We start from the raw sequence: 14,727 nt of genomic DNA, 5'->3' as shown, positions 1-14,727 counted from the left end.
ATCTTTTAAACCAGTCATGTTTCTGCCTAACCATCAAAGCATCTTTCTATTTGCAGACACCTAGGAGCAATACTTTTCTTACTTGTAAATACTATAAGCTTTCATCCTATGCAAGAAATTATCAGAATGGCTTCTAAGGACTTTTCTTAAACCTTCCATTTTTTGTCTTTATTAAACTTTCTTTTTTCTCAAGCTCCTCATAATCTACATTGTGACTTCCTGTGTTTATAAAACTTTTCATGTTTATTTCAGTGCCAGTTTATATTCATTCTGATTTTAATTTTCCAGTTTTGATCTTTAATTTTAAAAAGAGTATATACAAAAAGATCTCAGAAAAATCATTATTTCACTGACCTAGTTCAGGTCAATTTCAGTCAGCTAGTCTCAGTGAGCCCAGAATCAAATCTGACATGTATTAGGAACCTGATAACCACAAAATTGTCAGTAGCTGCATAATTCACTATACCCTATGACCAGATCAGGAAGGAATATTTCTGGGAATACATTCCATTGCCAGGGACAAGGAGAATTATGAGTCCATATCTCAAATCTGGACCAAATCCTAGTTTGAAGAGTAGAGGAGACAGACATTTTAATGCTGCTTAGCTTAGAAGTTGCTTTGTGTGAAAAATGCTTTTTTGGTTAAAAGAACAGAACTATGAAGAGAAATGCTAACTCACTGTTGTACTCTTTTTTTATGTAGATACCTTGCAGTCACAGCTTATCAATATGGGTGTTATTCCTACGTTAGTGAAATTGTTGGGTATTCATTGCCAAAATGCAGCTCTGACAGAAATGTGCCTTGTTGCATTTGGCAATTTAGCAGAACTCGGTAAGTCCATGATACTATTCTCAAATTTACATCCAGTTTTCATAATGTTAAGTCTTAGTTAAAGCCTCGCAAAAGCTCATTCAAGTCCTTTTGGTACATTCAATAATAACAGACAAGAAATTTTTGCTTATTTTCTCTAGAATATATAGTTGTCTCTTTTTTTTTTTCCCCCCTTCAGTAAGTGAAATTTATTTGGGTACTTAATTCAGCCTTATGTTTTATGTTACTGTGCTTCAGTGCAACTAAGCACATTTTAAATCATCTGAACAGTATTTCCATAGCACTGCTACTTAATGTGAATTATTTATTAATAATATAAATGTTGTATCCTGGTGTAGCTCCACAAAGTTTTATCAGGATTAAATTTGGCTCATGAAAATCTCTGAATGAAACTGAGGCATGCACAGTTCATTAATCTGCATATACAGTATTATTTTAGGTGTAGAATTTTAACATGTTCTAGTTTAAATATCTCCATGTACAAATCATGAATAGATGTTAATTTTAGTTACAACTTCATTTAAATTGAAGTTTGTGGCCCTGCTTTGATCCAGTGTCTTTGCAAGTGGATCAGTTTTCATTGGAATTTGTCCATGTGTAAATCAACAGGTTGTTATGGCCTGTGTTTTATTAACTTTTGTGGTTTATATTGCTGTTCTTTTGCCAACCTATTTGGTGAAATTCTAGTCTTACGAGTTGGGGTTTTTTTTGCACTGGAGGAAATAATACATAGCACTTAGGATATCATCTTGTATTTCTAAGAACATTCAGCAGTTCAAAATATGAAGAATATATCTCTGAGTTTGTAGTATTTGGTGGCCTGAGTTCATAGATTTTCAGGCCAGAGAAAGTATTATGTTACCTAGTTTAGTCTGATCATACACGTAACACATTTATTTACAGCAGACAAGTCTTAACAAATCAACGACAGAAAGAGCCATCAAGGTAGCACTAAAGAAATCAACAGATCAGAGGTCTTCAAGATGGGCACTATATACTGAGTCTGCACAGCAGAAAGTATAAGAGTCATACACTGAAAGTTCTAGTGCTTAAATGCAACCAAAACCATAATGATATTAAATGTAATAAATGGTAGCCTCACTGAGCATTTCCTTTCCCTCTTTGGAAAGATCCAGCTCTGTCTTGTTGAGTAATGAGAACTGTAGGAAAGAAACACAAGAGCAGCTGCTTCCCTTCCAGTTCGTATACACTGAAAAGGTGCTCGTTCTTTAAGACTGGCACAAAATTAATTTACTTTGTAATACTTTATTCTTTCTTAAGCAATAGTTTAGTCCATCACATTGTAACTGTATTATTTTATTTTTGCCTTGTAACTTCAGGGAATTTTTTTGTGAGGTTGTCATTTTTCATCACTTATGAGACAACAACATTGCACAGATTTGAAAAGCATTATATGACTGTTACTGTGTGTCAAAGCAGGGCACAAACCAGTGATGGATCTGCTAAAATACTGGAAGGATCAAAAATCCCCCCATAGAATATACAATGCAACCATGCATAGTGAGAGAAAACAATAATGACACACAATGTGCACAAAAGTGTCTAGGACTGCAGTTCATACTTTCCCCGAGTCCTTGGGGTCAATTCTACAGTAAAGTAATCCCATCCATCAGAGCAATAGCAAAGGTGCTGGAAGGTTTTCTAACTACAGATGGCCCTCAGGAGGTGGCAACTGGAGAACGCAGAACACCAGCCCTACCACCTGCATCCTCTGTAATACTGCCAGTGAGGAGGACTATGATACAGGCAATGGAATAAAAGATGCTTTTGTTGAATGTACATGTGAAGATCTGCTGGCTAATCTGGTAGGAATCTCACCCATCTGTAAAGCTGCTTTATGCTGTATCTGTGCAGTATGAGACGGCCCAGCAACAGCCACACACAGATTTCAAAAGAAATGTCACCATCATGAAACCCTGTAAATATTAAAGCATTTGGTGCAAATCTTTATCTCTCCCATAGCAAAGGCAGTATATAACCTGCTGGGGCAGGTATATAACCTTCTTTCTGTTAAGATGAGGGAAGTCAAAGACTTATTATTTTTGTATTATTACTGTTTCTATAGCTACCTTACATTTTGTTGGGCAAAACCAGACCCAGCAGTCTTGAATAATATAATAATATATTTTTAACAGCCTTAACCATAATTAATTCAGGTCAGCACATTTAAAGTGTTAGACATTTATCTTTTCATTTTGTGACAAGCATGAGTCTATTGCTCTTGTCTGTAAATAGCAGTTAGTCATCTTACTGAATAAACCTGGTAACAAAGAGAAAAAGTAGTTCTACCTTTTGATGTGGTTTGTTTACTTTATGCTGATTTTCTCCTTTTGCTTCACAGAGTCAAGTAAGGAGCAGTTTGCCTACACAAACATTGCTGAAGAGCTTGTGAAACTGTTCAAGAAGCAAATAGAGCATGATAAAAAAGAGATGATTTTTGAAGTTTTGGCCCCCCTAGCAGAAAATGGTGAGAATTCTTTTTTTCTTACTTTTTTACTCATTCTCTTATGTGTATTCTGTATTCCAGTATATCAGTATCTTTTTCAGGCACTAAATGCAGAGTAACGAGCTGCCTCATTCCAAAGCCACCATGGCTGATCCTTGTGATTGTAGTTTCATGCAAGTGAATAGATCTTAATTGTTGAGCATATGACAGGAGCCAGGACATTGTTGATGGTAATTCCATCACTGATTCACTCTGTATACAATTATGTTATATTTTATTGCCCTGTGCCCACAGCGGGAATATCAAAAAGCTGCTTTTTAGAGGGCTTCACAACATTTGTCTGCAAATACTGGCTCAAGTGTTCGTAGACCATTGGAACACCAGGACATAATTTCCTGGACTTGCAGAGCCCGTGGCTGTTCCATTTCCTGTGGACATTATTTTTGCTAGGGGCATGTCAATTGCAGAGCTAAGGGCTAAACACTCTGCCCTTACTGTTCATTGAGAGATTATATGAATTTAATTTGGGTGTTTGGTGGCATATCTTACGTAGCCCCCAGCAGCCCCTGGGAGTTTGACTCGCTGCTCAAGCCAGAGCAGGAATTGATGTGCACCTGATCACCCCCTCCAGGATGTTCCTCCCAAAGGATCAGACAAAGGTGGCTTGTACAATGTATCATTTGCACTTAATGGAAATAAAGAAATGAGTTAACAGGTTGAGTTGGACTGATGTGGGAAGCAGTTGTGTAGGGAAGACATCACAGTTATTTGATGGCTCTCTAACCTTGTTTTAACCACCAAAGCATTAAAGCTTGTTTTAATTGAATAAATTGTTAGATAGGACTGCAGACTCAGATTTATGTTTCATTCTACTCTGTTGTACATACACACTGTGTGTGTGTGTCTGTTTTACATAGTATAGGTCAGGATAAACTTTCACTTCCATTTAAAAAGCTACTTTGACTTTTAAGTGGCATGGAAAATCAATTCCTCTTTTTCAGTTCTAAAAATGCCCATCTTTTTCCAAAATATTTTAATTTATTATATAATAATTAGCTATTTCCTCTAATATAGTTCCATCCTCAGAGGCTGATACGGAATAGGGTTGAAATTTTTGTGTTTGACATATGTCAGTTCAAATGCTTAATTTTTCTTAGAGTATGTTTTTAGTTTCAATAAGTTTTGAGAAATTCACTGCTGCTGGCTGACCCTGGCTCAGATGCTTCCATGTTGAGAGGAACATTTCCACTGTGGATTCAAGGCATACTTAAATGAGTTCACTTTGCTGGTACTGTTTAGGTGCTTTTGATTGTAGATAATTAGCAATAGGTCAGAAGGGAAAAACATGTAAATGAAGTATTTGCAGAGTCTAGATTTTGGTGGTTAGAGTGTTTTAAGCTTTTTTTGTAATTCAGTTGTTGATTAAGCATGCTGGTGTAGCAATTTCAATTTCTAATCACAGAACATCTGCAACCCAGTATTCTGTAGCTAAGGGAATTCTGTATTTTTAAAAGCACCTCAATGCAAAAGGGCCTATTTAAAAAAAAATCCCAACTGGAGATTTTGCATTTCCTTACAAAGTTCATGAGAAGGTCAGCTGCTCTTAGAGGAACAATAGATTTCACTCAGGCAAAAAGCCTAGTGACACCAGGAGAGTCAGACACATCCTTCACCCGAGGTAGAACACACTTCCTCTCCCAAATGTGGCTTGTAAACTGTGTGAAAAACATATTTCCAAAGCCCTGGCCAAAAAATACTTTAACCTGCGTTAAACACCTTTTTGTTAAAACACTATTTCATGTAGAAAACTGAGAGAGATCCACTTCTTTTGCACACTTCTGCAGAGCTTTGTGACTGTTTTTCAAAATCAGCATGCAAAATCTACTGGAATCACTTCCAGGTGTGAAAAGACCTAACATAGCATAAGACAGCCTGCCATTCCCTCTTAACAGAAAGGGAGTTTAGGCATGTAAAGGAAACTCCAAGGGAAAGATCTGTTAAATATTTTGTTATTTTAGAAACAAAAGAAAAAATATTGTTCCCAGATTCTGTCATCTGAAAAAAAAATTTATTACCTTCTCAAGCCTTGTTTTGAATAACAACTAAGAAATTAGTTTGCCTCATCAGTTTCCAGAACAAACTTCTCTGCCAACCGAACCTTTTGGATTTGGCCTTTCTGCATTCCTCCTGCAGACTTTTGAACAAATGGCAGATATACTGTCTGTGTTTGGAAAGTGTTGAACACAGCACAGTCCTTATGAGTCTGCTGTGCCATGACTGAGGTGCCAGAAGTTTGCTACAGAGAAATATCCTCATTTTTAGAAGTGAAGAGCTCCATATACCTTCAGCTCTAAAGGCAGTCCAGAGCCAGGGAAAGCCTGTTAGATGAATAATAACAGAAGCTGGCCATAAGAATTTCAAATAAGGAAATTGCAGTTTTATGTACACAAGTTGTCAGTGAAAACACTGACATCACTATTTCTTACAGTCTGTCCTGCATGTGTGTATGATAGATGCATGTAAAATCCTGATTCTGACTCCTGTTATCCATGCTATTTTCCAGATGTCATTAAACTGCAGCTGGTTGAAGCAGGTTTGGTGGAGTGCTTACTTGAGATCGTCCAGAAGACTGTGGACAGTGACAAAGAGGATGATATTGCAGAGCTTAAAACAGCGTCTGATCTTATGGTTCTATTGTTGCTTGGAGGTAAGTATGGGCTGCCACTATGTTCTGCAAAGCAACAGCAGATACTTGTAATGCTGTTTGGCTGCTGAATTTCACTATTTATTAATTTTCTAAATAACCTAGAGGACCTGCTACCCACCAGACAAATATTTAACAGGTCAGATTTTGTCCCTCATTGCAGGACTGGATTAATTGTAGTGGAACCAGCAGAGCTTCACAAATATAGAAGCTCCCCTAACAAACCCTTCAGCTTGCTGACTCTCTCTGCTTTTTACCCCAGATGAATCCATGCAAAAGTTATTTGAAGGAGGAAAAGGCAGTGTGTTCCAAAGAGTACTTTCATGGATTCCTTCCAACAGTCATCAGCTACAGCTTGCAGGAGCACTGGCTATTGCAAATTTTGCCAGAAATGGTAAGAGCATGCCATAATAGCTTATGTAATTTTATGTGTGCCCCTCTATCATGCTCTAGCTGTACAGCTGCAAACAAGAATTGTGTTGCAGTAAAGCTGCTGTTGAGTTACACAGAAACATGAGTAGTTTTAAACTTTATAATCCTCAGAAGTATTAAGCCTACTTTAAAAATCTTATTTTGCATTTGTAGAGAGGTATAAGGGATCTCTGCCTTCTTCAGTGTTTCTTCTATCACTCTTGCAAGTTTATCATGAGCACTGCAATTCTTACAGATGATAGTGATCAAATTCTCAACAATGAAATCTAGAAAGGACCAAGGAAATAACCCTTCCATTCATAAGAAGCTATTGTAAAAATCTTAGTAATAATCTTCCCTTCACAAGTGACTTGTTACATCTCACACAGATGGAAACTGCATCCATATGGTGGATAATGGCATAGTTCAAAAGCTGATGGATCTGCTAGACAGACATGTGGAGGATGGAAATGTGACTGTGCAGCATGCTGCACTGAGTGCTCTCAGAAACCTGGCTATTCCTGGTAAGCCTCTCTTTGCATTGCTAACTGCATAAAGGTGAAATTCTGTCCTCCCACTGTAACCCCCAGGGAATGTGGGTGGGAGAACTCACTGACAGTCCTAGAGGCAGGTCAGACTGCTGCTTTTCATTCTGACCCATCACTGCTTTTGTGTCTGTTGCACAGCAGTTGTGACAAGCAGTTCTGAATACATCACAGGCATAGTGACTGTTCCTTACCACTTTGATCCCACAGCATCCCCCACCAAAGGGCAGACCGCCTTGTAATGGGCAAGGAACTGAGGAGGCCTTGAATATGATTTCTCAACCCTTTTTGTCCAGAGCACTGCATATTTACTTTTCTTTTTGGTTCCTTCATTTGCAATCTGTCTCACAGCTGAGGGTCCCCACCAGAGAACAGTGCCCACTTCGTTAAAACACTGTATCTTACTTAAGACTTTGAAAATTACCAAATTAGAGCCGGAGGTAGACTGTCAGAATAGCCAGCCTACTGCAGTTAGTTCCTGTTTGTTGGCAGTAAGCTGAATGTAATTTTGTCATTTTTAATAACTTAATTTGTATGAGTTTTGATTACCAAGTGTAAAGGTAGCACATGCACAAAACAAAGCAAATCTGCAACACTTATGTATGCTCTTTTGTGCCGAGCCAAAAATAAGTCTTTCATCCATTTAACCTTATTTTACTATTTTCAGTTTTGACAAATAGTAACTTTTAGAAATGGTCATGCATACATAACTGAATCCACTCAGCTTTAGCAGTATTCCATTTGCTTACCTTTCTCAGGTGAGTCATTCTTTTCACTTCCATCAGTCAGCTTCCCTGTAGCCTATGCTGAAGGGTGTCTGCCAGAGACCTACATAACCTTCCCTGTACATCGTTAGAAAGAAATGAGCAAGTAAGAACTGACCTCAGTGATGAGCTGTGTGTCAAAACACGATTTCAAATACCTAATAAGACTTTTTTCCAAGTACACTATTGGGCGAGGTTTGCGCCTTAAATGTATTTCACAGAGCTCTGTGGAAGTGGAGAACATGGACTAGTGGAAGGGATGAAGGAGAGGTTGGAGGGGGGAAGGAGGCAACAAAAGACTACAAACTCCAGACATGTCAGGCCACAGTGTTGTTTGTATGAAGTATTGGAACTGGGTAAGAGGTTATTCTGCTAATTAGAAGCTTTAGTTCCTTTGCCTGTGAGAAATAGAAGAGTGTGATTGGGACTCAGAGAAGTTGCCTCGTATTTGGGGGTGCAAGTATTAGCTTGGACTTCTGCCTGTGCACTTTGTGGAAGATGCCTTTCCTAGACCAAGGGGAGGAGTCTAGCCCTTAGTTGGTGCTCAAGCTGAACTGAAAATTAGATGTGCATGCTAGGAAAAAGCACTTGATTTCACAGGAACCGTGACATTTTTCCACAACACAGTATCACCAGCGCACACTGTTCCTGAAATCTGTGCTCACAACCTCTTTTTCAAACGATGTCTGAAAATTTGCTTCGAGACCAGCTCAGAAATAAACTGCATCTTCCAGAAATGTTTTTGAGATCAATCCCTGTTCTTTATTCATGCAGTTGTAAATAAGGCTAAGATGCTATCAGCTGGTGTTGCAGAAGCTGTATTGAAATTTCTCAGATCGGAGATGCCCCCCGTTCAGTTCAAGCTGCTGGGAACATTAAGAATGTTAATAGATGCACAAGGTAAAAATAAACTGTTCTCTATGTTAAGTGATTCTCTTTGGTTCAGTCTGTGATATGCTGCCAAGATTCTTAAAAGAGAGAAGCAGAGTTTTTTTAAATTCATTCCTGCAGTCATGGAATAAATCTAATACATATACAAAAGGAGAGGAATGTGGGTTGATTTTTTTTCAGAACTCCTAAACTGACTACCAGAAACCCTCCAAACAGGTGTCAAATGCTTATTTACTTTTGAACTTCTTTACACATTAGAAGTATGTGTTGAGGCGTGTTTTAAGCTACCACTCCTATTTTGCTGTTCACTTACTGTATTCTCTGGCTGTACCTTGGTCCTTGGAACAGGATAATACTCTATTAATTGATAGACTGCAATTTCAGAAAGAAAAAGCACCTTTTAGTTAACACTTTGTTCCAGGATGAGGATTTATAAAATCAGAAGTCTGCTAAAAACCAGAAGTAGTTCATGAGTTAAATTAGCTGTGTGTTTGTTTTTCACTCAGTCCTACAGATTTTTTCAAAAGATCCATTCTAGTTTTAGCAAAGCTATTAGATGTGAAATAGAAATTTATTGAAGAAACTTTCATGACTTACAGTCTATCAAACAATCTAACTGACCACAGTGCTCCCTTCTGGCAGCAGTCCTGCCTGATTTTAAATTTTTGACCTAGCTCACAGCTCAGCTGGGGATGTGACATCATCTTATGTTCCCTGCTCTTAATCAATGCACGAGCTTCATTAACTGGGCTGATAAATTGCTTCAAAAACTAGATTATGAATGTTTTTCTGGATTTTTTTTTTCCATTTTGACTGGCTTTACTTGCTTCAATGCAACCTTGACTTCTCCCACTGGTAGTGCAAGCTAGTGAAGTTCTTCTAACTCCTCCTAGTTAGTAACTTTCAGCTTGTTTTTCTAGCACTTGCTTAAAAAAAGTGACAACCTTTTTGTTGTGTTGTTGGCTCCGGCATCATGTAGCAGAAGCAGCTGAACAGCTGGGCAAAAATGTAAAACTGGTGGAACGATTGGTGGAGTGGTGTGAAGCCAAGGATCACGCAGGTGTGATGGGAGAGTCCAACAGACTACTTTCTGCACTTATACGACACAGCAAATCAAAAGTAAGTTAGTGGAGAAAAAGGTCAGCTTGTCAGAACTAAGAGTTACCTGTGCACTTGCTGTTGGTAGCCAACCCTCCAGCTTACAATCCTTCTAGCGAGCCAGCTTGGATATTCTTGTGCATCTCCTCTGCCCAAGGCTTGACTCATTTTTATTTTTAACGTATCCTGCAGAAGCTCAGCATGCTGCATTCTCTGTTTTAATGATGCTATATATGAAGAATCAGTGAACTCAGTTGTTAGGATCTTGCTATATATTTATATAAAATTGAGATCCAGAAATAGTCTGTCTCCCTACTCTTCATACAGCATATTTCAGAGTTTTAAGATTCTGATGGATCATTAGAAATGATAATGTATTCCAAATTCTAACAAAAGCTTACTTGTATATGGCAAAAGGTATGACATTAAGAAAAATTAATCTGCCCCTCCCATCACCTTCACATCAATCAATATCTTTACCTAAGCAGTCCAGGTCCATTACTCTTGTTCAGCAGAGTATTAGACAAAGCAGCCTTATAAAGGACAAACATCTCCTCTGGAGACAGGCTATTTCAGGCTCAGACTTCCTTTAGCATGTTCACTGATATGAACACCGGCTGCATTACTGAGCTTAAATAGCAAGTGTGATTTGGAGAACTCAGACTGTAACAGTGACGTCTTCATTCATCCATGGCATTTATGAAGTGAAAAACATCGTAGGGGCTTGATCTATATTGAGCCTCTCCAAGAACAAATGAACAGGCCTTACAGGGATTTAAATCTTTGCTGATTTCTAATATCACTGTCTGTCTAATACCCATTCTCCATTTCAGCCTCTAAAACTGATCAGGGTTCACTTACTCTGAGTTCTCACTTTTTCTGCCCCCCTCCCCACAGTCCCCAACATGCATGCACGGATGGCAAACACCACCACAGACGTGAGATTTAATAAATATTCTCTATAGGAAAACAGAATTCAATTCTAAATATGGAGACACTACTGTTGACATCAAATAGATATTAAGGCAAAAATTAACAGCATTATCACAGGTGAATTAATTTTTGTGTGGTGCATGTATTCTGAGGAAATTTGACAGGAAGAGGATAACACAGCTGAAAGGGTGGGGTTTTTTAAGCTTTTGCTGCCCTCTAGGTTTGAATATGAATATGGCTGTATGGCTCTTAACAGAAGATCAGGTTTGATTTTGGCTTTTAGTTTTAAATGCTTTGGGGTAATATTTACAAAGGCAACAGTCAGTTTTAGTCATTTTAAAAAAACCAGAGTAGGTACCTGTGATTTCAGCCACACTAGCACCAAACATGATGGCTGTCATCTATTTGGTACTGCCTTTTAAAGGGTGATGTTCACCTACAAAATAAAAAATCTTGATGCCAAAGACACTGATTGGTTCTTAAGACTTATATAGCCAAAATTCCACACCAATTCAAATAGAACTTAGCAGTTCCCAGATTGTCTCACTCCCAAAACTACTTTGGAGTTCCAGCAGAAAATCACAAATAATAAAATACATCATTTCAAGTACAGAAAAATAAAAATACTTAAATGCTTGCATACATTATGTGATTTAGGAAAAAAAAAAGGTTTTAAATATGATATTCTTGGGTCATTAGGCTATACTTTGGGCCGCTAGTATCTTCAGTATGATTATCTAAAAATATTTTTGTTTTCAAGGATTATGATTATATTGTGTCTGTTTCCTTGCATAAACAGCACCACTGCAAAGCCTGCGCAAGAACTGAGAAAATAGTTCATTCTCAACACACGTCAGTTTATCAATTTTGGCTTGTGGCTGGTGTTAGAAAGGGGGGTGTGTTTTAAATGGTATTAAACAAATGGTGGTTCTTTTTAACATACAGATAAAAAAATTAGATTCTTGTTTCAAGAAATAAATGCTATTTCAAACCTTTGTGCACTCACAGGACAAATAAAAAATAATAAAACCCAATCCACATTTCCTTGAACAGTTTCCTTTCAGCTTGCCAAGTTACATGATTTTTCAGGCAAACATTTTGCAAGTATTTTTGGGACATAAGATGGTGAAAACATGACGTGCACAACCACTTTTGAAATTATAACTAACAAATACCTGTAGAGACCAGAAATCTTTATTTATCCCTTGTCACGTAAGTCAGATCAAATTTTAGACTTGAAAACAGAATCCCCGCTGTGTATTTTTTATCTGCTTTGGACACATTTAACCCAGTTAAATGACATTTTAAGTTCCTAGATACTGGGCAGCAGTACTGCGCAACAGTTCATTTTAACAACTGGATTTAAAACAGGAAACAACACATTGGTATCCCATACCTACCCTTTCCTTACCTGTTTTGTATTTGAAGAAAAATTCCATAATAAGAGACCACTGCTCATTTTCTCGTCCATGTCTAAACAGCTTTTCATGTACACCATTTCTGTTGCATAGTAAGGTGTCATATTTGTGATCTCACCTCTCTGAACATTTTGAAGAAACTCTGAAAATTCATGGAGAGAGATGAAGGATTTAATAACTATTACAACTGAGTTTCCTTACCCTAAGTATATAGTTTGTTGGACACTTTGAACCCCTAATTATTTGGTGATTGATGGCACAGCATGAGAACTTGAGTTACACTGTATAACCTGGAAAAGAGTTCATTATGTGTGTCTTAACTTAGTCATGGGGTTACCTGCCTTGGTTTAACACACTGTACCTTACTGCTCTGCAGTTGTAACAGGTAATGTGTAGGCCTACATGTGTGTACACTGATGTATAAAGTGATTCTATGTGCATAAAGCCAACGAGTACCCTTACCCAAAGATAACAGCATCCCTGACAGTTCCCTTATTTAATACAGTTTGTATGCAATGCAGAATTTTTTCATCTTTGCATTATTTATTTTAGGATGTAATTAGGACCATTGTACAGAGCGGTGGCATCAAGCATTTAGTAACCATGGCGACCAGCGAACATGTAATAATGCAAAACGAAGCTCTTGTTGCACTGGCATTGATAGCGGCTCTAGAGTTAGGTGAGTATCCCAGCAGCTCACTCCACCTGTTTCCTTTCCAGTCCATGCCCAAGAGAAGCCAGAGAGGGAGAATGCAATGGAGGATAGCCTCCTCCTTCCACCTGCCTTTCAGTAGCACGGAAATATGTGGTGGTTCATGCAGTACAGGCAGGCCATCATGTTATGCAGGAAACTGGAGAGTGCTGGTTATATGGGATCTGCTCCATCATTCTGGTAGGTGATGGTATGATCTAGAAAGGCCCTCCACTTTCAGATTTGGAGTAAAACCCAGAAGGCAAATGTACCTTAGATTATATGACCTGACCCCATTCCTACACTGGAATGTTAATCGCCTTTTGAGAGCGCTTATCTAGTAAGGAAGAACTAGAGAATACACAGAGGTCGTTAATGCCCCCAACATGTCTTCATTAAATTTCACAAAAGTAAGTGCAAGAACTGCCATATGAAGGCAGACATGATTACGTGTCTTGACCTGCATTTGTAGCACTTCAGCTTTTCAAACAGGAGAGTAAATGCTCAACAGAGGTTTTGTTTATCCTATTTGCTTGCTTATTAACTAAGGAACTAAACAAACTACCTTACATATTTTTGTTCTTGACTTCTCTTGCCACTGTGTACTCCAGGAATGCTCTGCTCAACTTTTGAATCACTGCCAATACATCAAGGAATTGTTTTAAATAAAAGGAAAGATGTTCCTATTCACATGAATCATCTCTTTGTCTTGTCTTCAGGATTTTAAAGGCTGAGCCCAAATTCAATACATGTATCTTGGAAAGCTACAGATGTAGTAACTCAAATGGAGATCTTGAAAAGTTTTCCACAGCCTTTATAGTGGACCCAGAGCTCCCTCTACCATGGAATCAAGAACTACACAATCTATATTTACTCAGACAGAATTTCCAAAAGCAAATTCAGGCAATGGAAGTCTTGAAAGCTGAAGTATTCCAGGTGTTGGCCTAAATGGCTAGAAAGCCTCATGGCTTGTCCATCATCAGCTTACTGCACATTAAGACTGGATTTCATCATTAAACTCTGTGACTGTCCTTTCAAGCAGTTAGATGACTTCACATTTTTATAGCAAGAGCTGTGATTCCTGTCCTCATACCATCAAGTATGTGCTCGAGTTTTAGACCCATGAGTTATGTACCACAGCCTCACTCTCACTCTGGTGAGAGATCACGTTTCAGTAAAGGGATAACACATGGTAGCGTCAAAAGCAAGTGGCACTTCCAGACTTAAACATTTTCACTTGTATTTCAGTCACTGCTGAAAAGGATCTTGAAAATGCTCAGCTTGTTCAGATTCTACACAGACTGCTCTCAGATGACAGAAGCGCTCCAGAAATAAAATATAACTCCATGGTGCTGATCTGTGCTCTTATAGGATCTGGTGAGTATTCAGGAGAGGCTGCTTCCCAAGATTTATGTATGCAATATAGTTCTCTCCTACAGCTGAACACAGAGCATGTGCAAACACAGTGCGACTGGTTCTCTGTCAACAATGGATGTAGACAGAAAGGTTCTGTTCACTATGACTCTAGTGTCTATCTGTAGTGTCAAGGATGAGGCTGTTAACTCAGTTTTGGATATTAACTGCAGAAACTTCCCCCTGGCTTCTGTAGGATGTAGCTAGCTCAAACTTTGACAGGAAAGAAAGGAGAAGCATTTAAAACTGTACCGTATCAAGTTGTCTTTGCAAATATGCAGTTAACAAGAACTTTATTTTCATTTCTAGCTGCAAGTTCCCTGTAATTGATGTGTGATGGTGCTTTAGGAAGGATCCTTACATTTATGTTGCTAGAAAAGACTCCTTCCCTCAACAGCCCTCACATGCTCAGCCCACCAGGCACAGTGTGCACTAACACACATCAGTGCTGGACACTGTAAACTCTCATCTCTCTGAGCTCACCCTCTGCTATAGGTCAGGCTGTTTACAGGCTGTTGGAGCAGGCTGTGGTTTGATATTCCAACTTCCCACATGCATAT

The 14,727-nt window shown here is 38.4% G+C and overlaps 1 protein-coding gene across 7 annotated transcripts in view; it reads left to right on the top strand.

Annotated features, from left to right (window-relative positions):
* Positions 1 to 14,727, top strand: part of RAP1GDS1 (Rap1 GTPase-GDP dissociation stimulator 1) — a 90,711-nt gene that overhangs the window by 71,810 nt on the left and 4,174 nt on the right. For all 7 annotated transcript variants that reach the window (XM_039550793.1, XM_039550792.1, XM_010411651.3 and 4 more), the window contains 9 exons: positions 704 to 832; positions 3,195 to 3,320; positions 5,863 to 6,006; positions 6,266 to 6,397; positions 6,804 to 6,938; positions 8,498 to 8,623; positions 9,594 to 9,733; positions 12,616 to 12,742; positions 14,003 to 14,131. In XM_039550793.1, the coding sequence (XP_039406727.1) occupies positions 704 to 832; positions 3,195 to 3,320; positions 5,863 to 6,006; positions 6,266 to 6,397; positions 6,804 to 6,938; positions 8,498 to 8,623; positions 9,594 to 9,733; positions 12,616 to 12,742; positions 14,003 to 14,131 (1,188 nt within the window). The remainder of the gene's footprint in view (positions 1 to 703; positions 833 to 3,194; positions 3,321 to 5,862; positions 6,007 to 6,265; positions 6,398 to 6,803; positions 6,939 to 8,497; positions 8,624 to 9,593; positions 9,734 to 12,615; positions 12,743 to 14,002; positions 14,132 to 14,727) is intronic.

The sequence above is a fragment of the Corvus cornix genome, chromosome 4 (genome assembly GCF_000738735.6).
Source record: "Corvus cornix cornix isolate S_Up_H32 chromosome 4, ASM73873v5, whole genome shotgun sequence".
NCBI lineage: Eukaryota > Metazoa > Chordata > Aves > Passeriformes > Corvidae > Corvus > Corvus cornix.
The sequence above is the reverse complement of the archived record's forward strand: the minus strand, read 5'-3'. Positions and strand labels throughout refer to the sequence as shown.